Source organism: Portunus trituberculatus, chromosome 34 (assembly GCF_017591435.1).
Source record: "Portunus trituberculatus isolate SZX2019 chromosome 34, ASM1759143v1, whole genome shotgun sequence".
Lineage (NCBI taxonomy): Eukaryota > Metazoa > Arthropoda > Malacostraca > Decapoda > Portunidae > Portunus > Portunus trituberculatus.
The window spans coordinates 12,313,306-12,340,772 of record NC_059288.1 but is presented as its reverse complement, the minus strand read 5'-3'; the positions used below and the strand labels follow the sequence as shown (position 1 = coordinate 12,340,772).

Genomic DNA, 27,467 nt, shown 5'->3' with positions numbered 1-27,467 from the left:
GTGTTGCTAGGCACAAGAGTCAATGTACACACAAGGAATTATATGTTTGACGCGTCTTTCTTCACATTATAATTCGCAACTTTAATGTCTTAATATCATGTGCTTACTCCGTTTTACCTCACTCTATATCAACCTTCATACTTACACTTGTTTCCTTACTACACATATATATCATATTTACTATCATATTTACTCTGATGTTAACATTATTAGTGTAGTTCCGGGAATGACATCCTTATGGCTCTGCAATATCGATTTTTTACGTCTATCTATATAAGATCTTAACCTCATGAATTTTAATTCCTTTTCATATGTCAAGCTGATCTATGATGGTCTTGTTAACAATTATCAATGCAATATTATATGTTTTCCTTCCTGACATATGAATTCTGACTCAGTCCTCATATTATTTACCTTGATATATATTTTCCTCACTCAATATGAATTACCTTATAACAAATATTAAGTTTGTTTTTTCTAACCTATATATCTATCCCCACTTCGTTTTCTTCCTAGATATATATTTTCCTTGACTCAATCCTCACATTGTTTTCCATGATATGTATGTTCCTCAACTCATTATTAATTACCTCTTAACAAATATCAATATATATTTTCTAATCCAAATATCCATCTTCATCCCTTTCTTCCTAGATATATATTCTCCTCACACCTATTCCCTCACGCAGTATAGATAGGTATATAATTCCTCCCAATATTTTCCTTCCTAAACATTCCTCTCACACAATATTGCAACCCCCATATTATATTCTTCATGTCATAAATATACCTCATGTTGCCGAATATCAAACCTCACATTCAACGATATTACTGACTCAATGATATTATCATATCAATGTCAATAACATTCGCCCACTTACTGGCCGTGCGTAGCTACTTATATTTGCATATTGGCTAATGTGTATAACATCTCGAAAGTACTCCTTTTATATTTCAACCTAGTTGTTCTCAATACTTATAACCACATTAGAACACTGTAAATTACTTCTTATACTTGCATTTACTGATGTTATACATATCGTCTCTATAACAGCCACAATAGTATCATAATGACATTAATTTACTTCTTATTCTTGCTTTTACTGATGTTATTCATATCGGCTCTACCTTTATGAACTGACTAACGCCGTAACCAAGTAGCTATATATACTACAATTCACATATAATTTCTTGTACTTATAACTTCGGGCACTAATATGATTTTATCCAACATGACTTTACAACAACAATCGTCTTCTTAAGTGAACAATTGAAGGTTGGCCTTGCTTTACACATGTACTTGAACATTTAATATATATTTTGCTTCTTTTCTCACCTTATCACTTAAAAACTCCACTACTTTATATTCAATTAACCCACTGAGAGAGAAAAGACATGAGGGAGGCAAGTAACCTTAAGGTGGTGAGAAACGAAACTGTAAGGTGAACTAGGATCTAGCCAGCAACCTTCAATTGCATGACTAGCACTGTTACAACAGTGTTACCTACTCAACTCAACTACTACCCAGCACGTGGTAGCATCCTCAACTCGACATATTATATGTATATATTAATTCATCTTTATATCCTGCCATCATTTCATAAAATTGACCCGCAGCTCACCGTTTCCTTTTCTCCTTAAATATTTGCATCTACCTTTCATTAACCCAAGAGACTCACAATACACGTATGATCAATATGTAACAACAAAATGTCTTTCTCTGCTCTTGATTCTCTTCAATATTAACACTCTCCAGTTATGTCCTCTATTAACTTTTTACATAGATATCCCATTTTAATACTTACCTAATATATCAGTCATATTTCTTCTTTATTTTCTATACTTCTGATATTGATATTTGCCTCAAACCTTAACCGCAGTGATGTATATCTCAATCATATTTCTACTATGTTTCTATTATTCCCTCATACTATATCTTCTTCCTCATATACTATTCTCACGGAAAAATTCCCTTGCATCAACTACACACAATATCCCTTCTTTTACTTGACACTCACTTTTTGTTCCATATCCTTCATCAGAACCTTCAATATTCTTTCATCTATAATCCGACGAACTCCCAAACATGATACAATTTACACATTTTTTTATTCGTCTCTATCGCTATGGGGCAATTAAAATCGTCTTACTCAGTACTTCATATTTTCCTGCTATAAACCACAATATATGCTTACACCCCTTGCTATTGTCCTCTGACAGTCGACACTCGTGTGAAAAAAAATTACCCTTATATGTCACGTCTCTTATATATGATAAGTTTCCCTTCACATAACGACAACAAATTCGTCTACCTTTGTGAATTTTGCCGCATATCCGTAATATTTATGCCCTTGACACTCAGTTATCATTACTCCATTGACTACTTTATGATACACATATTATAATGTAGACGAACCTTAAATAATTTATTAAAAACTCTTTATATCTCATATTTGTCGCATTTCTCTCCCGCTAATAAGACTCCTCGTTTACCCCTTGATTTGTAAAGGCTTAGGTGAAACAAGCGACAGGTAACCGTACAACATATTACTCAGATATCGTCCAATCAAAATATAACCTTAAAGCATCCACTTGAAAGAATAACCTCTTACACGCAACATGATCTTTAATGAATATAGAAATTAATTACTAAATAAAATCTACGGATTTTACACAAACCTTATGCTCGTCACGGGCGACTCAGCTTCAGACAAAATAGTGATAATGATATGCATTCATATTATAATAACCATGCCACTTCTGATGTTGACAACAGCTACTTCGTGCACTTTCAACCAATTTACTTTAATCTTCCATCAATATGACTGTCCCTTGCGCCAATTCCAAGATTACACTTTGCAACATTTGGCAATATATTTTTTTTGCAATGCAACAATTTGTGCAACATTTAGATCCCACCGCTGCCACCATGTCGTGCTCCGAGCTGTTGCACGACGTTGCACAAATTGTCTAGCTACTGGCTATAAATAGTCAAAGGTTTTTTCTATCTTTAATTAACAAAACTAATATCTATACATAAGGTGTTCGATACGGCGCCGACAAGTAACAATCACAACTCTTTCTGTTGCCTTCTCCACTGCAATTATTACAATTTCTCTTACAAACATCTTTAAGAATTGCATTAATCTCGTAAATATTCTCGCATCAAAACGGATTTCACTTCAACATCATCCACTATATCTTCATAACGTATTACAACATCTGAACACGGTGCTTTATTTCTCCGTAAATCTCATACGTAGCACGTACAATATTACCCTTTTCCCAGCTACCCGTATATAAGGATGACCTTTACTTGGTACATGAATGCAAGCAACCACATGACGTACCACCAAATATATTACCATACACATATAATTAGCAATGAAGATTGCTAAAATCACGTAAACAAGGAAAAGAGATAGGAAAATAAGAGGAAACAAGGAAAATGACAGCAAAAAGTAGGAGAATGAGAAAAACAGAGAGGAAATGAGAAAATTGGATTGAGAAAGAAGAAAGAACTAAAATCAAGCAAGAATATGAAGGAAACTAACAGAGAAGGGATGGAGTAAAGAAGAAAAAGATGGAGGAGGAGGAGGAGGAGGAGGAGGAGGAGGAGGAGGAGGAGGAGGAGGAGGAGGAGAGAAGGAGAAGAGAAATGAGAGAGAGAGAGAGAGAGAGAGAGAGAGAGAGAGAGAGAGAGAGAGAGAGAAGAGAGAGAGAGATCAGAGAAGAGAGAGAGAGAGAGAGAGAGAGAGAGAGAGAGAGAGAGAGAGAGAGAGAGAGAGAGAGAGAGAGAGAGAGAGAGAGAGAGAGAGAGAGAGAGAGAGAGAGAGAGAGAGAGAGAGAGAGAAGATGAAAAAAAAAAAGGAAAAGCAAGGCAGACTACTTTTGTGTTAGTTCCTGTAACTGGAGGAAAACTGAAGGAGAGGAGGAGAGAAAGGAAGGAAGGAAGGAAGGAAGGAAGGAAGGAAGGAAGAAAGGGATGGACGGAGGGCGGAAGTAACAAATGAAGGAAACTGAGAACAAAATACATGATGTTTGAGTCTTTACATGGAAGGAGGAGGAGGAGGAGGAGGAGTGAGTGACTTCTTGAATGATAGAGTGAAAGGATGGAAGGATGAGTGGAAGGGGCACGAGAGAGAGAGAGAGAGAGAGAGAGAGAGAGAGAGAGAGAGAGAGAGAGAGAGAGAGAGAGAGAGAGAGAGAGAGAGAGAGAGAGAGAGAGAGAGAGAGAGAGAGAGTGTTTTAATGGAAGAAAAGGAGGAGAAACGTAAGAGTGTATAAAGATGACGAATGAAGTAGAGGAGGAGACAAATGGAGACAATGTAGGAGGAAAGGAGGAAAGGTCGATGCTTCCGCTGTAAAAGGCAAAGGAGGAGAGAAGAATGGAAGGAAGTAAAGAAGGAAGGAAGAAATGTACGGAAAACGAAGTTAGGAAAGATGAAAACAATGAAGAAATTAATGTACTGTCTTAGAAAGAAAGGGAAGAAAGAGAGAAGGAAGGAAGAACGAAGGAAGGAAGTAATTAAGGAAGAAGGAAAAGAAAAGCAATGAGGAGGGGAGGAAGGAAAATTGGAAGCAGTGAAATAAGGAAGGAAGATAAATAAAGAGAAATGGAAGAAAAATACAAAAATAAAGAAGGACAGAAAAAACAAAGAGCAAAGGAAGGAGAAAGGAGTGAGTGACAAAGGAAGATTATAGGAAGGATAAAGTAAAGAAAGTTTTCCTCTTCTCTTCTCCTGCCTCCTCTTCCAATTACGTACTTGATAACAAACCATCTATGTTAGTATAAGTCACTCTTAATTTATTACTTCCTCCACGACCTCCTCTTTTTTTCTTAGATACCACTTCTTTAGTCTCATATCCAGAACCCTCCAGTAAAAATTCTTCTCTATTTCTGTCCTTTTCTCGTTTTTTTTCCTTAGCTTCACTTAGCAATTTCTCCTTTTCCCTTTCCTCTATGTTCATATCTCTTTTCATCCATATTTCCTTGTGATTGATATCATCGGCCAGCTTCCCTTTTCTAGCCATATTTTTTTCTACGGCCACTTGAGATCTCATTTTCACCTTCATTGGTCTCTTTCCTCTTTCACTGTACCTTCCTCTACCTCCTGCTCAAATTCTTGTGTGCTGTTCTTGTACTCGTTTGATAACTGTTTTGGCCATTTCCTTTCTTCATGTTCTCTTGTGAATTTATTTGGATTTTTCTTTTTACTCATCCTATAAATCACAAAGCTTTTTTTCTTGTCCACTGCATCTCGCACTAAATCTTCCTTCTCCTTGATAGCCTCTATTATAGCGACTTTGGTGTTCTCCTGAATTTGCCTCCTTGCCACTTCTGAAAATTTGACTTTTCCTCTTCTTGCTCTTGTTTCCATTCATTTCTTAATTCTTTCAACTTGTTATCACCTAGACCACCTTCTACCCTGTCTGTAATCCCGTGCTGCACTTTATCCTGCAAGTTCTTTAGAGAACTTTCATAATTTTGACATGTTGTTTTAAGAACGTCATTTTGCTTCCTTATTTCTACAATCTCCTCTTTCAATTCTTGGTTTATTTCACTTACTTTCTCACATTCAGTTACTCTTGGTTTCAGGGCTGTGTTTTCTGCAAGCAGTCGGTCTTGTTTATCCATAAGACTGGTTATCACCTCCTTCATGTTTCTTAATTCCCTTTCTACATAAACAAGTCTTCTCATATTACTTCGTTCATCCCGGAAACCCGCGAAATCCTTATCCATACTATCATCAGTCAGTTTTCTTAAACCTATAGGGGTTTCTATAATGCGTTGGTTCCCACTCGCCGTATGTTTTGGTTCTGTCGTGCGCCTGGCAGCGCTACTTGGTTCCATCTCTCTCTCTCTCGTTGTTCATTAATTATCTATATGTGGTCTAACACTTATTTCCTTTGGAGATAGGAGAACCTATGGCCCCCTCTCCCCCTATACATACATCTAGGCCTGTGGTCTAACTCCTTTTGAAGTAATCTCAGCGAGCTGCTCAGATGCGTGCGTCCTGCTCGACGGCTCCGCGCGTGTAATTCACCTTTTGATCTGCTGCAGTCTCTGACGAGACAGCCAGACGTTACCCTACGGAACGAGCTCAGAGCTCATTGTTTCCGATCTTCGGATAGGCCTGAGACCAGGCACACACCACACACCGGGACAACAAGGTCACAACTCCTCGATTTACATCCCGTACCTACTCACTGCTAGGTGAACAGGGGCTACACGTCAAAGGAGACATACCCAAATATCTCCACCCGGCCGGGGAATCGAACCCCGGTCCTCTGGCTTGTGAAGCCAGCGCTCTAACCACTGAGCTACCGGGCCGTGTGTGTGTGTGTGTGTGTGTGTGTGTGTGTGTGTGTGTGTGTGTGTGTGTGTGTGTGTGTGTGTGTGTGTGTGTGTGTGTGTGTGTTTTTACCTAGTTGTGTTTTACAGGAAAAGAGCCATGCTCGTGCTATCCTGTCTCCATATCTGTCCAGATTAGCCTTAAAGTCAGGAATATTTCTTGCTTGAACCACTGTTTTATCCAAGTTGTTCCATGTTGCTATGCTTCTGTTTGGAAAACTATACATTTCTTAAAGTCTCTTCTACATACGGTCTTATTATCATTTATTTATTTTTTTTTGTTATGGCCTATAGCACCTGTAGGCATACTTGAAGAGTATATGTGGGAAGCGCTGTTCTACTTCCACCCATTAGTGGCGCAGGCAATTTTATTCGTAGTGGTACCCATATTAAGGCCCATATCACCACCCAAGCACATCTTTGGTGTGACCACCTCGAACCTGAGTATCACGGTGACATGTAGGTAACTTTAAACCACTCGACAAATGGCATAGCTTCAAAGTGATATATGGTGGGATTCGAATCTATGCGTGGATGTCTGCCCGATTCTGTGCTCACCACCTCATCCACTACGCCACAGCCTCCACCTCCTCTACCACATCATGATACACGTTAGACACATCAAAAGCTTTTGACAGTCTGGCATAAAGCTTTGATTTCTATCCTTCTCTCTGCAACTTTATCTCAAGTTTCTTTTCCGACCGCTCTATTACTGCTGTGGTAGACGGCTACTGTTCTTCTCCTAAACCTATTAATAGTGGTGTTCCTCAGGGTTCTGTCCTGTCACTCACTCTCTTTCTATTACTCATTAATGATCTTCTTAACCAAACTTCTTGCCCTATCCACTCCTACGCTGATGATACCACCCTACATCTTTCCACGTTCTTTCAGAGACGTCCAACCCTTCAGGAAGTCAACAGATCACGCGGGGACGCCACGGAACGCCTGACTTCCGATCTTTCTAAGTATTCCGATTGGGGCAGAAAAAAATTAGTAGTTTTCAATGCCTCAAAACTCAATTCTTCCATCTATCAACTCGACATAACCTTCCAGACAACTATCCCCTCTTCTTCAATGACACTCAACTGTCTCCCTCTTCCACAATGAATATCCTCGGTCTGTCCTTTGCTCATAATCTTAACTGGAAACTTCACATCTCATCTCTTGCTAAAACAGCTTCTATGAAGTTAGGTGTTCTGAGGCGTCTCCGACAGTTTTTCTCGCCCCTCCAACTGCTTACTCTGTATAAGGGCCTTATCCGTCCCTGTATGGAGTACTCTTCGCATGTTTGGGGGGGTTCCAGTCACACAGCTTTGCTTGATAGGGTGGAATCGAAAGCTTTTCGTCTCATCAACTCCCCTCCTCTCACTAACTGTCTTCAGTCTCTTTCTCACCGCCGAAATGTTGCATCCCTTTCTGTCTTTTATCGCTATTTTCATGGTAACTGTTCTACTGATCTTGCTAACTGCATGCCTCCCCTTCTCCTGTGGCCTCGCTGCACAAGGCTTTCTTCTTCCTCTCATCCCTATTCTATCCAACTCCCTAATGCAAGAGTTAACCAGTACTCTCAGTCATTCATTCCTTTCACTGGTAAAATCTGGAACTCCCTCCCTGCATCTGTATTTCCGAATTCCTACAACTTGTCTTCTTTCAAGAAGGAGGTATCGAGGCATTTGCTCCCCTAATTCTGGCTGACGGTTTTGGCACTTTTGCACTTTTAGAGAGCCAGCACTCAAGTGGGCCTTTTTAACTTCCTTTTTTTTGCCCTTGGCTGGCCCTCTTCCCTACGTAAAAAGAAAAAAAAACTATGAATGAACATTACTGGGGCCAGAACTGTTTCCTGTGGAACTCCACTAATAACTCTACACCATTTTGATTCTTCACCCTTTATCACTGTTCTCATTTTTCTGTCTTTTAAGAAGTTTGTTATTCAGTCCAATATATACAGAAAACCCCCACACTTGGCGAATCTCAGTTTAGTGAAATTCACTTTTGGCGATAGGGTGGCCACAGACCACCGAGTGCACGCTTGGCGATTTGAATTAAAACTTGGCGGTCCCCTGGCGGCCGCACGGCGAACCACGCGGCTCTCCGGTGACGTCAGACCTCTCTCTAAACTTATCAGAACGCAAAGTGAGAGCCCTTCAGCCATTTTGTTTGTCCTGTCCTCTGTTCTGCTAGCATGGGAACTAATTCTGGCAATTTACCTCCAACAAGGCCTCTACCAGCGAAACAGGTGGTACCGGTGGGGTAAGGACAATGGTGGTGGCGGCAAGGATGAAAGTGAGCGAGAGAAACGGGTGGAAAAACGGGAGTTATAACTTTTATATCATGTCTTATTAGCTTTATTTATTGTTTATTGGTATGTTTTGTACATGTGTTCTATTATGTGAAGGCAAAAGATTTTATTTCAGCTCGAAAAAAGGTATTTTAGGGGTCAAAAGAGGAATTTTGGCAATGATCAAAGACTGATTGAGGCATTTTTTTTAGGTAATTTATATGGTATAAAGAACTCGTGCTTGGCGAAATTCGCATTTGGAGGTAGTTTCGCCAGACTAATTAATTTGCCAAGTGCGGGGGCTTAATGTAATTTTCCCTGTAAGCCAGCTATGTTTTTAATTTTCCATAGTAATCTCTGATGTGGTACTTTATCAAAACCGTGTGTGTGTGTGTGTGTGTGTGTGTGTGTGTGTGTGTGTGTGTGTGTGTGTGTGTGTGTGTGTGTGTGTGTGTGTGAATTATACAAGTGTGTGGAGGTGAACATTCCAGCACTCACCTGATACCTGTTGATGATGCCGTGGGCAAGGTGTGGGGGCAGTGGTCGCCAGTGAAGGGTGAGGGCATATGTGTCCTGCCCCACTCTGGCGGCCCACCACCTTGAGAGCACTGGCCACCCTGCAGGCACTGCCAACACCAGGAACAGAGCTAAGTGATGCATCTCTCATTATACTGAAGAAATTCTAATGATAATGTCTCTAAAGAATTTCCTTGATTAGAGGAGCTATTAATTTACAACCATTAAGTACTCTAATCAAACAAGCAAGCAACCTTGAATATATTTCAGTTAACAGACAAGGCAAGTATTTTCTTTCTCTTAACACCATACCTTTGTTCACTTGAAAACTTTTATATATATGTGGGATGCTGGCCAAGGGGAACAAAAAACAAAACCCAAAAGAAAAAAAAGCATCCTCTACTGAGGTGCCAGCCCTAACACAGGTGAGGCCATGTGCCCAAAAGCTCACCATCCTGTGGTGTTGTAAAGACTGCATGTTGGAAGGCACACCCAGCACACCCTTGTAGTGAGGCAGGAGCAGGAACCAGTAGGAAGTGAAGGGATGGAGCCCCACCACCTGGAAGGAGGACCTGGCCAGGACAAGGGTGTGGCCCATCACTCTCAGGTTGGAACAGGTGGGTGGCAGTGGGAAGTCATCACCTCCCTCCTCCCCTACAGTGGTGTTGGAGGATGTAGTGCTTCTCCCAGACTCATTTTCTGCACAAATGAAACAGAGGTCAAGTGTCAGCAGTGTAACATTAGCAAGGATTTGCATAATAGTAGTTCCTATTGAATATCTAAAGTAAAGAGAGAAAAGAAACTTGATTGGGATTCCTGTATTATGAAAAGAAATGATGGACGTTGCAGAGAGCATAGGAGTGTTAAGTGAGCAATCCTGGTACACTTGCTTCCCCTGCAGCCACTCCTCACCTAAGAGGATGTGCTCAACGTTCTCCTCTGCCAGTGAGGTGTGGGGCCCTCCTCCACTGTCAGGCCACTCCGCATGCTCTGAAGTGGACGACTCCCTTTGCTCCAGGGTGTGGGTGGTGGGGCCGAGCTCGTGGTTGTGGCTGTGGTGGGAGTGTGGATGGTGCAGGAGGGAAATGTCGTGGGTCTGGAGCTGTTGTTGTATCCGAGGATGGATGAAGCCACTGCCTCGTTCACACCCCAGCACATAGATCCCCTCGATGTGCTTGGACCGGTGGATCTGGTGGGCAGGTGCAGGACTCTGACATGATCAGCAGGCGGGTTTATTTGTCTATCTTTTTATCTGCTTATCCATTCATCTATCAATCTATCAAACAGTACTCACCAATCTCCAGGTAACAGTGGCACTAGTTGGGGTGGAGGAGGACGGGAAGCCTTGCTCCAGAGTGGGTGTGAGCAGTGCAGCTCGTGCCTCTACCTCATCAACGCCAACCATCCCGACGGAGACAGTGCCCCTTGCCACGCCACCACCCACCACCCGAACTGGCATCACCACACCGCCCACCTGCGCCAAAATTAGTGGTATGACTCTCAGGAGGAGGGAGAATAAGAGACAGTGGTAAGAGCTTGAATGATGTTTTCTATATGACAAAGGGGCACTAGCGAAGGGCAACAAAAAGAGTGAAAAGAAAGCCTCACTGAGATGCCATAACTTAATACAAGGAGAAACTATCACTCGTGCCTCATTGGCCCAGAATCATCCAAGGTGGAGTTTTTAGGTTTGAGAAAAGAGATCAGCTTTGGAGACAGATGAGGTGGCAGTGGTGCCATCAGGATAAAATAAAGGAGGGAAAGATGAAGAAGTAAAGTTGTTGATGTTTTGGCCAGATACCAGAAGTCACGAGGGGAGTTGGAGTTTGAAAGATTTTGACATTTTCTATTTATGAAAGAGTGTTTGGCAAATTGAAAAAACAGACTTGGCATGATTCCAGGGATATATATAAAGTAGTGTTAGCAATTCCCTCTTAATTAGGTAGTAATTACACACTTCAGTACTTCAGTATATTTCACGGTCAAAGGCGTTATTTACCTGAAAGAAATGTTTTTAGTATTGTTAGTTATATGAAAAATTATCAATGTTTAAGTTTAGAAGGCAGTAACAGATTTGTCTGAATTACTCCTACAGCACTCAAAAGAAAATGGGAAGATGTGCTTCTACTGGGCTGAAAAGAAAATGGAGTCTGAGAGGTAAATATAAATTAGTTTTATTTTTACACACGCAGCGTCGTCTCACTGCAAAAACGGCGGGGTAATTCCTAAACTCTAACAGTGTTTGCGCTACAAGTGTAGACTAGTCGGGTGAATCAACTCGTTACGCTGGTCGTCCGCCACTTGGAAGACCTTCTTTCTTCATGAGAAACTTCTCTACAGACGATGAGGTCCTTTATATGGGGTGAAGTGATGGTCTGCGCGAGAACGACTGCGCCGATGATGTCTTTGCCAAGAATCTCTGATGATTTGATAAGACAGAGGGGACCCTTTTAAATTATATTAGATTTCACCCTGTGTCTCCTAAGTCTCCTCTTTTGTGATAAGAGAAGTGATCTTGGGAGCAGTGATGTTAACTTTTCTAGCCCACATTGTCGTACCGAACCACCAGAATTATCGTATTTTGCCTAATATTATCGTACATCCAACGGAAAAATAATATACACACATCAGAACTGCATTATACACTGTATTGAACATTTCATTAATTTTCATTCATTTTCATATGCAAATGACATACTACACATACAAAGGTTACACAAAGGTGTGTGTGTGTGTGTGTATATATATATATATATATATATATATATATATATATATATATATATATATATATATATATATATATATATATATATATATATATATATATATATATATATATATATATATATATATATAATGAAAACTATATATTGATAAACGCTTACGTACAGTGTCAATGTGCATGTATCTCCAAGGGGTCAACTTATCAGTCAATCGTCAGTCCATCACTCTCCGCAACACAACCTACACTGGAAAACCCTTATTATTTATTCCTTTATTTATTGTTGCCCATTAGTGCCACATAATGAGAATGTTTTGTTTTTCATACCGTTATACGTCAAATAGAACATATGATAAGAGAAGGAAAACTCGCCCTTCACCATACTAACACTAAGAGTCACACTAATAAGATCATTTTGTCACTTGACACTGACTGTGACTGACAGCGTCTCTCTCCTTTTCCTTCCCTCCCCAGTCCCCAGCCCCTCTCTCTCTCTCTGAAATGTTGACATCGATATTTTTTTCTTTACACAATTATTACAGTACCTTATTACAAATATAAAAATAAAAAACACTTTGCCACTCAATTATCGTATATTGGTGTACGATTCTTACCTATGTATCGTACATCGTACAAACAGCCATATTATCGTACAAATACGATAATTGTCGTACAATTAACATCACTGCTTGGGAGTGGCAGGATGGGTGAAACAAGCCAGAGTGTTTTGGAAGGAGAGTATTCCTTTTGTCTCGCAGGTCAGGAAAGTCATATAAACAGTCACTGGCCGCTCAGCTCCGTCTCAGTACCTTGCTGGTGCCCCGCCGTTTCATACCATTATTTTCCCGTTTAATGTGTCCGTTCTTCACTTCATTTTGACCACTGTTGTTTATACTACACTTAACAATTGAGTTGAGTATTCATATCTCAGTAAGCTACCACCAGTGTTCCGGACGGAGTGAATTATGAATCACCCGGAAGGTTATTAATTAGTTATTACCGTCTTATTGTAAGTAAAGTCACTTGGGAGTGTTTCTGTGATTCTTCAGGTGAATATAACTTATACATATGTATTTACAATTAGATACAGAGGTTTGGGGCGAGAAGTGTTAGCACATGGTGTAGAGAACCATCATAACTGTAGCCCAGAACCTTCTAGAAGCTTAGATAGAAATTTCCTATTCTGATGCCCGCTGGAAAAGTGTCTAATTATGATTTTCACTCCTAGTTTCTTGGAAAATAATTAGTTAGGAAAAGGCTAATACAAGCAATAATATAATAATCATAAATATCTGTAAATGTTAAACTGGTCGAATAGGCAATAGCTTGATAGAATAATTCACATGTGATATGTTCCTGTGAAACCTATCACCTACGATGTCACACCCTATCCACACCCTATCACGTGATCACGAGGACCTTAATAGGAATGCCACCGGGCAGTCAAGATGAGTACTCCGATCTGACCAGCGGGTGACCAGCGCGGTGTGCGCAACGGAACATGTGTGTGTGTGAACTCTGACACGAACATTCGCACTAAGACAATTATCTGAGTCTTGTTTAAGGTAGGTAATAAGTGCACGTGACAGTGTTTAAGTGACTTAATTGTGATGACAAGGGCAGTGACAAATAGATAATCACGGTGCTGAGATTCAGTACTCTTCGGCTCAGTACTTACGTGAAAGTGTATAATAAACTATAAATATAAGTACTAAATGTAAATGTAAATGTAAATGTAAATTGTTCATTAAGAGCAACACTTCACGCTATAATAAATACGCAGATACCAAAAACCCTTTACAGAAGAACGTGACAGATGCAGGACAGACCTATGTCCCTGGCGTGATCACGCCTAGCATCCTCACAAGACTCTATTCAGGCCAGCCCTCGGAGGCCTGCGTGCCTCGAAAAAGTGCTGACACCGGAATTTATCACTATACATGAATATAGCGACGGATATAGTCATCTAATTACATGAATTAGGTAAAGGAAAGTTACTTATGACTCAGAAGTATGCATGTTAAGATGTATTACATAAAAGGTAAACGTACAGATCACTTATATGATATAAAGTAGATGCAACCGAATATATGGATGGCAATCGAAATAGGTTGTGAAAAGTTCCAACACACTGTGACGTAGGTTAGTGTGATCATGTCTACCCACCCATGTAGAATCCTTGGGTGCCAACGCTTATACATACATGTATACATACAAATATAATAATCATTAAAGAATCAATTACAAGTACGACGTACATCATTATGTGACACCGTTTTATATATATATATATATATATATATATATATATATATATATATATATATATATATATATATATATATATATATATATATATATATATATATATATATATATATATATATATATATATATATATATATATATATATATATATATATATATATATATATATATATATATATATATATATATATATATATATATATATATATATATATATATATATATATATATATATATATATATATATATATATATATATATATATATATATATATATATATATATATATATATATATATATATATATATATATATATATATATATATATATATATATATATATATATATATATATATATATATATATATATATATATATATATATATATATATATATATATATATATATATATATATATATATATATATATATATATATATATATATATATATATATATATATATATATATATATATATATATATATATATATATATATATATATATATATATATATATATATATAATATATATATATATATATATATATATATATATATATATATATATATATATATATATATATATATATATATATATATATATATATATATATATATATATATATATATATATATATATATATATATATATATATATATATATATATATATATATATATATATATATATATATATATATATATATATATATATATATATATATATATATATATATATATATATATATATATATATATATATATATATATATATATATATATATATATATATATATATATATATATATATATATATATATATATATATATATATATATATATATATATATATATATATATATATATATATATATATATATATATATATATATATATATATATATATATATATATATATATATATATATATATATATATATATATATATATATATATATATATATATATATATATATATATATATATATATATATATATATATATATATATATATATATATATATATATATATATATATATATATATATATATATATATATATATATATATATATATATATATATATATATATATATATATATATATATATATATATATATATATATATATATATATATATATATATATATATATATATATATATATATATATATATATATATATATATATATATATATATATATATATATATATATATATATATATATATATATATATATATATATATATATATATATATATATATATATATATATATATATATCGTTTTAGTTAATCACCAACGCTTTATTACCCCGCCTAACCACATCGCGGAGTATTTGTATGTACAACTGAGGTGGGTTACTGACCATGGCATAGGCTACTCATTGTAAGGACATCCAGCCATAAAAAAACAAAAAACTTTGACCAGTTCTTGAAAGTTCTTGAGCACGAGCTCTTGAGTGAGGCGTCAAGCAACCCTGCTTCTCTGTTTAGTGAAAGCGTAACTTGCACCTCAATCTTTATCTGTCAAATATGTACGGCTCTGCATTTATATAGATGGCGAAGTCGTGAATTATATTTCTTTATCTAATCCCTATGTTATCCATAATAAAACATCATTAGCAAAATTTATGTGTATTTGTTTTGATATTATATCAGTTACGCATAAATACGATGAACTATACTGAAGACAATGATAGTTCATTTAAGTTGGAATGATATATATCAGGGATTCCAACTTTACTGAACTATCATTATCTTCAGTATAATTCATCATATTTACATATCCTTAACCGATATAATTTTAGAATAAATATACATAAATTTTGCAAATGATGCTTTTTTATTTTCCTTTATTTATACCATGTGGGCTTTTCACGGGAATTTATGGGCAAAGGGATACTTTTGGGGTACCTCCTATCTTAAAGCCCACCCGCTAAAGGTGGGCCGTTGCCCCAGTGAGGAAGCCCAACCTACACTCGGACCGTGGACAGGATTCGAACCGTGCCCTTGGAGACCCCTCTGACCCCAAAGCACGCATGGTTCCACTGTAGTACCACTGTGGCCCCTTTGTCAATATTCAGCCTTTCCTTTTGCTTCATTGTGCGAGTCAATTTTTTTTTTTTTTTTCTACTTTAATTTGTGACAGTGGTGAGTATGTTTGCCAGTGCAGGACGTGAGAGGTCCCTGGCACTCGTTTCCCTCTCCATGATCCCTTCTGGCTGTTATCATGTACTCCCTCACTCACTCACTCTTTGCTCTTCTCACTCGACTCACTCACTCCCACTCACTCAACTGTTTCCTTCCCGCGCATCCAGTCACCCACTCATCTGACTCCTTCCTTCTCTTACTCATCCTGTTCTTGTCTTTGCTTTTACTTACTCCCCTTCTCTTCTTTATCTCCCTTATCTCCTAACTCTCCTATGACACCTTTTTATTCCGGGTGGTCTGTGGTGGGGGAGTATTTTAGTGGAATGCGCGTGACTTAACAGTCACGCTACCGGAGACTTTTTTTTCCATATTATTATACAATAACCAAGCTGTATGAGAAAGAAACTTCCTATCCGTGTGCTTAAGAGATAGCTGTAACACCTCCCATCTCTTGCATTTTAGAGTGAAAAACACGTTCGCGGACTTTAGTAGGTATTAAACCTCCTATCTTGTACTACATGCACTGCTACGTATACAAAATGGGTTCCTGTACTAACTGGGAGCTCTAAAACCCCTTATCTGATCCATTAAGGGATAAAAGCAGCAGATTCCTTTAAAGGGCGTCTAACCTGTGGTAATGAAACTCTCTACTTGATGAAGCAGCCTTCTTGTTCTTATTTTTGGCTACAGTGTCATGTCAACTTCAGGGATTTTAGAAAACAGATATCACTGGTCAACAGTCACGGCGTGTGAAATTAACCCACACCTTTCTTAGTGTCATTCCATGTTCACCTACCCATTTTATTCTACAAATGCATGAGTGAATTTGATTGCTGTGTGTGTTGCAGGCGTGAGGAGAGCTGAGGCTGCCTGAGTGAGGAGCATTGCTAGGGAAGGAAGGTGGAAGGAAGGAAGGAAGGCACCACTACAATGGCTGAAGAAGAGAATGTGAAGGTGGCGGTTTGGGTCCGGCCAATGATATCCTTTTAATGCCAAGAATGAGATCTTTGGGAGAGAAACACACACACACACACACACACACACACACACACACACACACACACACACACACACACACACACACACACACACACAGTAAGTTTATTGACCACAAAATACAAAAGAAACATAAAATTAGAAAGAAAACAAACAACAATTAAATAATCCTAACATCCAAGTAGGTGGAATAATCATTGTCCAATATTTTGTTAAGATATCAATACACGTTCAAGGAAACCATTACACACACACACACACACACACACACACACACACACACACACACACACACACACACACACACTTTGCTTCTATCTATTCTATTCCTTTTCCTATCAAGTTATTTTCATCACTATCTTTAGTTTCGTATTCCATCAGCATTCCCCTTAACTCTGGCACACAATAAGCGGGAGCTGCGACGAAAGGCCAAGTGCGTAGTGAGCATGAAGGAAATATCACCACGGTCACCAACCCTGATGACTCGGCCGATGTCAAGTCCTTCACCTACGACTACTCTTACTGGAGCTTTGACGGCTGCAAGGAGGAGCCAAATGGCTACTTTGCCAAGCAGTCACCCAACTCAAGTATGCTGATCAGGTGAGAGAGAGAGAGAGAGAGAGAGAGAGAGAGAGAGAGAGAGAGAGAGAGAGAGAGAGAGAGAGAGCACGTCATTCTTACGCTAATCTGGAATATAAAACTAAGATTATCAGTTATACTATAATTTGGACTCAGAAGTATTCACGATATCGATTAACTACTAACTCAGAAAAAATGTCATCGGATAGCTGCTATAATCTGATGGCGTTAGCGTGATGATCTGTGACGGTAACGACCACCTATGGTTATTGCTATCATTGGTGTCATCAAAATCACATTCTGGTTATTTCTGCTGGTCATTATTATCATCCTCTTGGAGTCATCATTATCAACTTTTCTTTTCTCTTCATCATTCATCATCATTAGCTTGGCCTCTTCTCATCATCACCATCTTTTCCTTCTCTTCATCATCAATATCATCATCTTCCTTTTCATCATTACCATTATCTTTTTTCTTCTTCCCTTTATCATCCTCATTACATTTTCCTGTTCATCACCATTAAGAACTGTCACTATAAATGCTAAGCTTTCTTCGCCTTTTGACAGAACACGGTGTACAATGATCTGGGAGGTGGAGTCTTAGCAAACGCCTGGGCTTGTTATAACTCCACACTGTTCGCTTATGGGCAGACAGGCTCGGGAAAATCTTGGTCTGTCATTGGATATGGATCCAATAAAGGTAAAAAATAAAAAAGTCCACATTTCATAGGTGTTTTCAGATGTTTCTCCTCAAAATTTTGGATGAACCTTTTGACTGCATTCTTTGGAGACTTTTTTTTTTTTTTTTTTTTTCTTTTGTTGCCCTTAACCATAGATAGTTGTTGAGTTGTTGAAAGCCTGCATGGTTCTCTTAAAAGTTCTGCATATCCATCACGTGAAATCAAAAGAATGTTACAATTTCATGAAATTGATCGTCAATGTATCCTGATTCTTGAAAGTGAGAGAAAGAAATAAATGGAAAACAGATGGATGGACAAAGAAAGAAACATACAACACAGTGTAAAGAAAGGAAAAAAACAATAAAAAATCTATTCCTAAACTTTCAGGAATCGTGCCATTGTTCTGTAAAGATTTATTTAATGGCATCACACAAAACACAGAGGAGAAGGAGTTTGAAGTGAGGTTCAGCATGTTGGAGATCTACAATGAGGTAGTTCATGACCTGCTCAACCCCACCAAGAGCAAGAAAGGCCTCAAGGTCCGCCAACACCCGAAGAAAGGCTTCTATGGTAAGTACTATTGTGACGACAGGAACTGATGAATGTCAATAGAATCGTTTAATCGTACTCATATCTCAAGGTAAAATGTGTCCCAGCATTGAAGGGGTAAATCACACCCAAACAACCTTCTGAACAGCTGAAGGCCTCAAGCTGGCTCTGGTCACCAACTACAACGAAATTGAGCAGAAGATGAACGAGGGCACCGTCAACCGCACCATCGCCTTCACCAACATGAACGCCACCTCATCCCGCGCCCACACCATCGTTGGCATCACCGTCATACAGAAATTCAAAAACAATGCTGGACAAGAAACAGCAAAGCAGGCCGTTGTGAACTTGGTGGATCTGGCTGGCAGGTGTGTGTGTGTGTGTGTGTGTGTGTGTGTGTGTGTGTGTGTGTGTGTGTGTGTGTGTGTGTGTGTAATTACCTAGTTGTATTTACATAGTTGTATTGTAAAGGGTTCGAGAGGGGCTCATAGTGTCCTGTCTCCATATCTCCACTGATCTAATATTTCTTTAAAGCTATGTATATTATGTGCTGTAACAACTTCATCACTCAATGTATTCCATTTTTCCACCGTTCTATGTGGAGAACTTTATTTTCCAATAACTTACACACACTGCCTCTTCCTGATCTTCTTTGCATGTTCTCTTGTCCTTCCAGCTTCATCTGCCACCAACACCAGGTCTTGCTTGTCTATCTTTTCAACGTCGTTAACTATTTTATAAATTGTTATTACGAGGAGGTAGTAGACACCTACCGAAACGATAATTTACTCCCAGCGAGATCTAATAGCACTAGTTCAGGGAGTGCTGTGAACTTTCCATTAAAGCTAGTTGTGATCTCACTGAACGTTTCCCTTTGTGTCTCACAACTCAAGGGGGCAGTCACAGCCTGCCCTCCAAAGATAACTCTCCTTCACACAAAACTACATGCACTTATCACACACACATACACACCCTTCCCTTAAAATTCAAAATTCAAAATGGCGACTCCAAATCCATCCTCGGAGTCCCGTTCTGGGGAGGGGACCAGAAATGTCCCCAGGTCGGACTGCTCTCTTGCTGGCGACCCAAAATGTCTTGACACCTCCTCGACTTTTCGTCATTAACTTCGCAGTCTTAGATCTAATTTTCAATCTGTAGAACACCACCTCTCCTTCACTATACCTCATCTTCTTTTCCTCACCGAAATACAGCTGTCTGAGGCAACTGACAGTAACCCTTTCTCTGTTCCCTTCTACTTTCTCTATCTTCATTCTCGCTCCATAGTTGGATGTTGCGTCTATGTGCGCTATGACTTAACTTGCTCTCTTGCCCACGCTCTCGAATCTTTTGAGTTTTCCACCATCTGGCTTAGACTTAATAGTCACTACCAAATTTATCTGTGCTGTCTATCTCTCCCCTAACTCCTCTGACTATAGTAAATTCTTTGACTATTTGACTTCCAAAGTGGAGCACATCTGTCCCTCTACCCTTTCATAGAGATCTCCATTTTTTAAGATTTCAATGTTCACCACCAGCTTTGGCTTTCCTCTCCCTTCATTGACCATCCTGGTGAACTAGCCTTTAACTTTGCTATCCTCCGTGACCTAGAGCAACTGGTGCAGCACCCTACTCGTATTCCTGACCGTCTTGGAGATACACCCAACATTCTTGATTTTTTCCTTACCTCTAATCCTTCTGCTTATGCTGTTACCCTATCTTCTCCGTCGGGCTCCTCCGATCACAATCTCATTTCTGTATCTTGTCCTATTTCTCCAATTCCTCCTCAGGATCACCCAAAATGGAGGTCACTCTGGCGTTTTGCCTCTGCCAGTTGGGGGGATGTGAGGATCGAGGTATTATGCTGATTTTCCTTGGAATGATTACTGCTTCTGTGTCAGAAACCCATCTCTATGTGCATAAAAGAGGTGATAGTGTCTAGCATGGAGGCGTACATTCCTCATTCTTTTCTCAACCGTCTAAACCTTGGTTTAACACAACCTGTTCTTGTGTTATACATGATAAAGAGGTTGCCCACAAAAGGTACTTGAGCCTTCCATCTTCTGAATCTCATGCACTTTATATTTCTGCTCAGAATCATGCCAAGTCTGTTCTTCAACTTGCCAAGCACTCTTTCATAAATAGAAAATGTCAAAATCTTTCAAACTCAAACTCCACTCGTGACTCCTGACATCTGGAGATGTGAAATTTCCAGTTTAGATTTTTAGTGAAGGATAGACCGAGTGTGTTTAATGTAGAGGAGAGGGAAGTTGAGTGTTATTGAAGAAGAGAGGATAGTTGTCTGGAAGGTTATGTCGAGTAGATAGTTGTAGAAATTGAGTTTTTGAGGCATTGAACAAAACCAGGTTTTCTCTGCCCCAATCAGAAACAAGTGAAAGATCAGAAGTTAGGCGTCCTATAGCATCTCGCCTTGAGTCATTTAATTGTTGTTGGGTTGGGCGTCTGTTGAACGCTGTTGAATAATGCAGGGTGGTATCATCAGCATAGGAGTGGATAGGGCATTGAGTCAGATTTAGGAGATCATTGATGAATAATAGAAAGAGAGTGGGTGATAGGACAGAACCCTGTGGAACACCACTGTTGATAGTTTTAGGGAAGAACAGTGACCGTCTACTACAGCAGCAATAGAACGATCGGAAAGGAAACTGGAGATGAAGGTACAGAGAGAAGGATAGAATCCGTAGGAGGGTAGTTTAGAAATTAAAGATTTGTGCCAGACTCTATCGAAGGCTTTCGATATGTCAAGGCCGACAGCAAAGGTTTCACCGAAGTCCCTAAAAGAGGATGACCAAGATTCAGTTAGGAAAGTAAGAAGATCACCAGTAGATCTGCCTTTACGGAAACCATACTGGCAATCAGAGAGAAGGTTGTGAGCTGATAGATGCCTCATTATCTTCCTATTAAGGATAGACTCAAAGGCTTTAGAAAGGCAGGAAATCAAAGCTATAGGGCGGTAGTTAGAAGGATTGGAGTGGTCACCTTTTTTAGGGACAGGTTGAATGTGAGCAAACTTCCAGCAAGAAGGATAAATAGAAGTAGAGAGACACAGATGAAAGAGTTTGACCAGGCTGTGAGCGAGTTCGGAAGCACAGTTTTTGAGAACAACAGGAGGGACTCCATCCGGACCGTAAGCCTTCCGAGAATCAAGGCCAGAGAGGGCCAGGAAAACGTCTTTATAAAGAATTTTAATTTTAGGGATGAAGTAGTCAGAGGGTGGAGGAGTAGGAGGAATATGCCCAGAATCATCCAAAGTTGAGTTGGTAGCAAAGGTTTGAGCGAAGAGTTCAGCTTTAGAAAAGAAGAGACAGCTGTAGAGCCATCTGGATGAAGTAAAGGAGGAAAGACGAAGAAGTAAAGTTGTTAGAGATATTATTGGCTAGATGCCAGAAATCTCGAGAGGAGTTAGAATTGGAAAGACTTTGACATTTTCTATTGATGAAAGAGTTTTAGTAAGTTGGAGAATAGATTTGGCATGATTACGGGCAGAAATATATAGGGCATGAGTTTCAGCAGTTGGATGGCTACGGAACCGTTTGTGAGCCGCCTCTATCATTGACAGCACGAGAACAAGCAGAGTTAAACCAAGGCTTTTTAGCTTTAGGGTTAGAGAAAGTATGAGGAATGTATAGCTCCATGCCAGAGATAATCACCTCTGTTATGCGCTCGGCACAAAGAGAAGGATCTCTGACATGAAAACAATAATCATCCCAAGGGAAATCAGAATAGTACTGCCTTAGTTCCTCCCACTTAGCAGAGTTAAAATGCCAGAAGCACCTCCGCTTAGGCGGGTCCTGAGGCTGCACTGGAGTGATAGAACTGGTAACGGAAATTAGATTGTGGTCGGAGGAGCCCAACGGAGAGGAAAGTTTAACAGAGTAAGCAGAAGGGTTGGAGGTTAGGAAAAGATCAAGAATGTTGGGCGTGTCTCCAAGGCGGTCAGGAATACGGGTAGGGAACTTCACTAGCTGCTCTAGGTCATGAAGGATAGCAAAGTTGAAGGTTTGTTCACCAGGTTGGTCAGTGAAAGAAGATGAAAGCCAAAGCTGGTGGTGAACATTGAAATCCCTAAAATGGAGATCTCAGCAAAAGGAAAGTGAGATAAGATGTGCTCCACCTTGGAAGTCAAATAGTCAAAGAATTTTACATAGTCAGAGGAATTAGGTGAGAGGTATACAGCACAGATGAATTTAGTTAGAGAGTGACATTGAAGTCTTAGCCAGATGGTAGAAAATTCTGAAGATTCAAGATTGTGGGCACGAGAGCAAGTGGTGTCGTTACGCACGTATGCGCAACATCCAGCTTTGGATTGAAAATGAGGATAGAGCAAGTAGGAGGAACAGAAAAGGGCTGCTGTCAGTAGTCACAGACAACTGTGTTTCGGTTAGGAAGAGAAGATGAGGTTTAGTAGAGGAGAGGTGGTGTTCCACAGATTGAAAATTAGAACGAAGGCCACGAATGTTGCAGAAATTGATAGTGAAAGTATTAGATGAAGTGTCAAGACACCCAAGGTCGACAGCAGAGGGCAGTCCGACCTGGGGACATTTATGGTCCCTCCCTTTATCTCTTCAGATGGCACCACTGCCATCTCTTCTGTTTCTAAAGCTGAACTCTTCTCTCAAACCTTTGGTAACAACTCCACCTTGGATCCTGGGATTATTCCTCCCTCACCTCCTCCCTCTGACTTTTCATGCCTACAATTAAAGTTCTTCGTAATGATGTTTTCCATGCCCTTACTGGCCTAAACCCTCGGAAGGCACCTGATGGGGTCCCTCCTATTGTTCTCAAAACTGTGCTTCAGTGCTTGCACCTTGCTTGGCCAAACTCTTTCAACTATGTCTATCGACTTCTACCTTTCCTTCTTGCTGGAAGTTGGCTTACAATCAGCCTGTTATAAAAAGGGTGACCTTTCTCATCCCACAAACTACTGTTCTATAGTCTCTTGCTTGTCTAAAGTTTTTTAATCAATCCTCAATAGGAAGATTCTTAAACATCTATCACTTCACAATCTTCTATCTGATCGCCAGTATAGCTTCCATCAAGGTCGCTCTACTGGTGATCTTCTGGTGTTCCTTACTGAGTCTTAGTCATCCTCTTTAGAGATTTCGGTGAAACTTTTGCTGTCACGTTAGACATACCAAAAGCTTTTGATAGAGTCTGGCACAAAGCTTTAATTTCAAGACTGCACTCTTACGGTTTCTATCCTTCTTTCTGCAACTTTATCTCAAGTTTCCTTTCGTTCTATTGCAGCCGTGGTAGACGGCCACTGTTCTTCTCTTAAATTTATTAACAGTGGTGTTCCTCAGGGTTCTGTCCTATCACCCACTCTCCTTCTATCATTCATTAATGATCTTCTCAGCCAAACTTCTTGCCCTATCCAATCCTACGCTGATGATACTTACATATTTCCACGTTCTTTCAGAGACGATCATGAAGTTATCAGATCACGCAGGGACGCCAGAGAACGTCTGACTTCTGATCTTTCTAAGATTTCCGATTGGGGCAGAAAAAAAATTAGTAGTTTTCAATGCCTCAAAAACTCAATTCCTCCATCTATCAACTCGAAACAATCTTCCAGACAACTAAACCCTCTTCTTCAGTGACACTCAACTGTCTCTCTCTTCCACACTGAATATCCTCGGTCTGTCCTTTGCTCATAATCTTAACTGGAAACTTCACATCTCATCTCTTGCTAAAACTGCTTCTATGAAGTTAGGCGTTCTGCGGCGTCTCCACCAATTTTTCTCGCCCCTTCAACTGCTAACTCTGTACAAGGGCCTTATCCATCCTTGTGCTCTTCGCATGTTTGAGGGCGTTCTGCTCACACAGCTTTATTAGAGAGGGTGGAATCAAAAACTTTTCGTCTCATCAACTCCCCCTCTTCTAACTGACTGTCTTCAGCCTCTTTCTCACTGCCGAAATGTTGCATCTCTTTCTGTCTTTTGTCACTATTTTCATGCTAACTTCTCTACTAATCTTGCTAACTGCATGCTTCCCTCCTCCTGCGGCCTCATTGCACAAGGCTTTCTTCTTCCTCTCATCCCTATTCTGTCCAACTCTCTAATACAAGAGTCAACCAGTATTCTTAATCATTCATACCTTTCTCTGGTAAACTCTGGAACTCTCAGCCTGCTTCTGTTGTTCCACCTTCCTATGACTTGACTTCCTTTAAGAGGAGGTCTCAAGTAATTTGTCCCTAAATTTTGGTTAACTCTCTTGACTTTTAAGGGAACTGGCAACCAAGTGGGCCTTTTTATCCCATTTTTTGTTGCCCTTGATCAGTTGCCCCTCCTTCATAAAAAAATGATCTAATCTTTCCCTGCAGTCTCTCGGCATTCCTTTTATTAGTTTGCTCTTAATCAACCTGTCCTGAGACGGCACGTCATCAGCATCGGTCCTTACGGTAACCAAAGCTAGTTTACATTTCAACCTTGTCATAAACTCGATGGGGTCGTCCTTCACCGAATATTTTAAATCATTCAGAGAATCAAATAACCTTTCCTCATTCTGGTCCGTGAGCTCCTTTGTAAGATATTGCTTAAATTGTGCCCAGGTTACTTCCTTCTCCACTACCGTTTGCACCAGTAAAGCTAATGGGGCTTCCACACGCATTTTAACTATCTGTTGCCTCTCTATTATCTATTGAGCAACTTTCCACCTGTGAGAAAAAAAACAGCTAACCGGCCAACTCCTACTCCACTCAAGTGACGCAGTTCAAGGACGGGGATGTCACGGGGCTTCATGAGGCATTTAACAGGGACACTGCAGGCCTCTCCTGTTCTCTCTAACTTCCTGCAACAAATCGTAGACACAATCACGCAAGGCATCTACCTTCATCTCTAAGTTATTTACTGGTTCTGCACCTGACGGACTTACGTTCGTTATCTGGCTAACTACCGTATCATCTTCGGTTTTAACTACTGGTTCATTTTCCTTTTTAGGCGTCCACTCCGCCCTTAAGCTCAGAAAATCCGCCAACTCATCCATAACGAAAGAAAAAATACCTGACAACTTGTCACAAACTGAACAAAATGAAAATTGGCTTTCTGTTTCACCAAAACACAACTTAAATTATCATTATAAAAACAACGTACCTTCCTGTGGAGACAAGAAGCTAATCACACCAAAATATCAAGGCATAAGAAAACAACTTATTGAAAAAAACATGCCAGAACATATGAGCCAAATGGGAAATGTAAAAAAAAAAAATATTACCCCTAAACTGAAAAAAAAAAAAATAAATAAAAATTTTGGTCTCCTCCCCTAGCTTATCCGCGCGGATAAACTAGAGGTGGGAGGGTAGCAAGGGGGACCGACACGGCGCCAACTACCACCCAAAGGTAATTACTTGTGGGGGGAGTGTGGGGGCCCCCCGTGCTACCGCCGAACCACCAACAAAACATCATGGGGGAAGGGACGAACACCTAACTCTCACTGTTCCCCTTCCTCTTTCCTGCCGCTGTGACTCCATACTGGCTACTCGAAACATGAGAAAAAAAAATAAATAAATAAAAAATAAAAAATAAACGGAGGAGAAACACCACTTCAATACTAAACAAGGGGGGGGATAAGCACTGATTACTCGTCTCTACGGAGAGTTACGTGGGTCGATGTGCCTATATAAAACACATCTAAACCGCTGCCACCATCTATACTGAACCTTCGTGAGGCTCAGTCTCTTGTACTGGGCCTACGTGAAGCTTAGGCCGAGTAAGGGGAGCAAAGAAAGATGTAACGAATCCAAGGGGGGGGTGATGAACACACCAAGCTTAACTAAATCGACCCTTTAATTCAATAACAACTCATCACAGTCAGATAACTTCCTACCTAGCCTACCTATAAGACGGGAGACCTATGGGGGGGAAACCGTGGGTAACTCAGCTGTAGATGAGAGGGCGTGAGGGTGCGTGTGGTGGCGTCCCGAGAGGTAAAAATGGCGGCCCGTCCCTCGCGGCGTCCTGCTTCTCTCTCTCTCTCTCTCTCTGCCTGGTTGGGCCTGCTGTGCTGGAAGTGGCAGAAGGTTCCACAGGAACGGTGCTCGAGACGAGAGCGGGGTGATGTTCTGAGGGTGACGCCACCACGCTCCTCAGCTTATAAGGTGACAGCCATGATGACTGCGCACGCAGCCATACGTCATCTCCATTCTCCCCCTACAGGGACTCCCTATATAAGAATTCCTAGCTACACATATGAAAGGGAAGATGAGGATTTGGACTAAATAAATACCCTAATAGTGGGTAATAATCCCACTCCAGGTTTCCCTGTCCCTACCACCAGGAAAGCTCTCATGAAGTTCTTGGGGATGGCTGGTTTCTACAGACGATTCTGTAGGAACTTCTCCACCCTTGCCG

At 39.5% G+C, this 27,467-nt stretch overlaps 1 protein-coding gene across 1 annotated transcript in view; it reads right to left on the bottom strand.

Annotated features, from left to right (window-relative positions):
* Positions 1-10,474: 10,474 nt before the first annotated feature.
* The window catches only part of LOC123512657, a 357,957-nt gene continuing 340,964 nt past the window's right edge, over positions 10,475-27,467 (bottom strand). Inside the window, exon 7 of the mRNA XM_045269133.1 lies at positions 10,475-10,623. Coding sequence (XP_045125068.1) covers positions 10,608-10,623 — 16 coding nt within the window. The 3' untranslated portion in view covers positions 10,475-10,607. The remainder of the gene's footprint in view (positions 10,624-27,467) is intronic.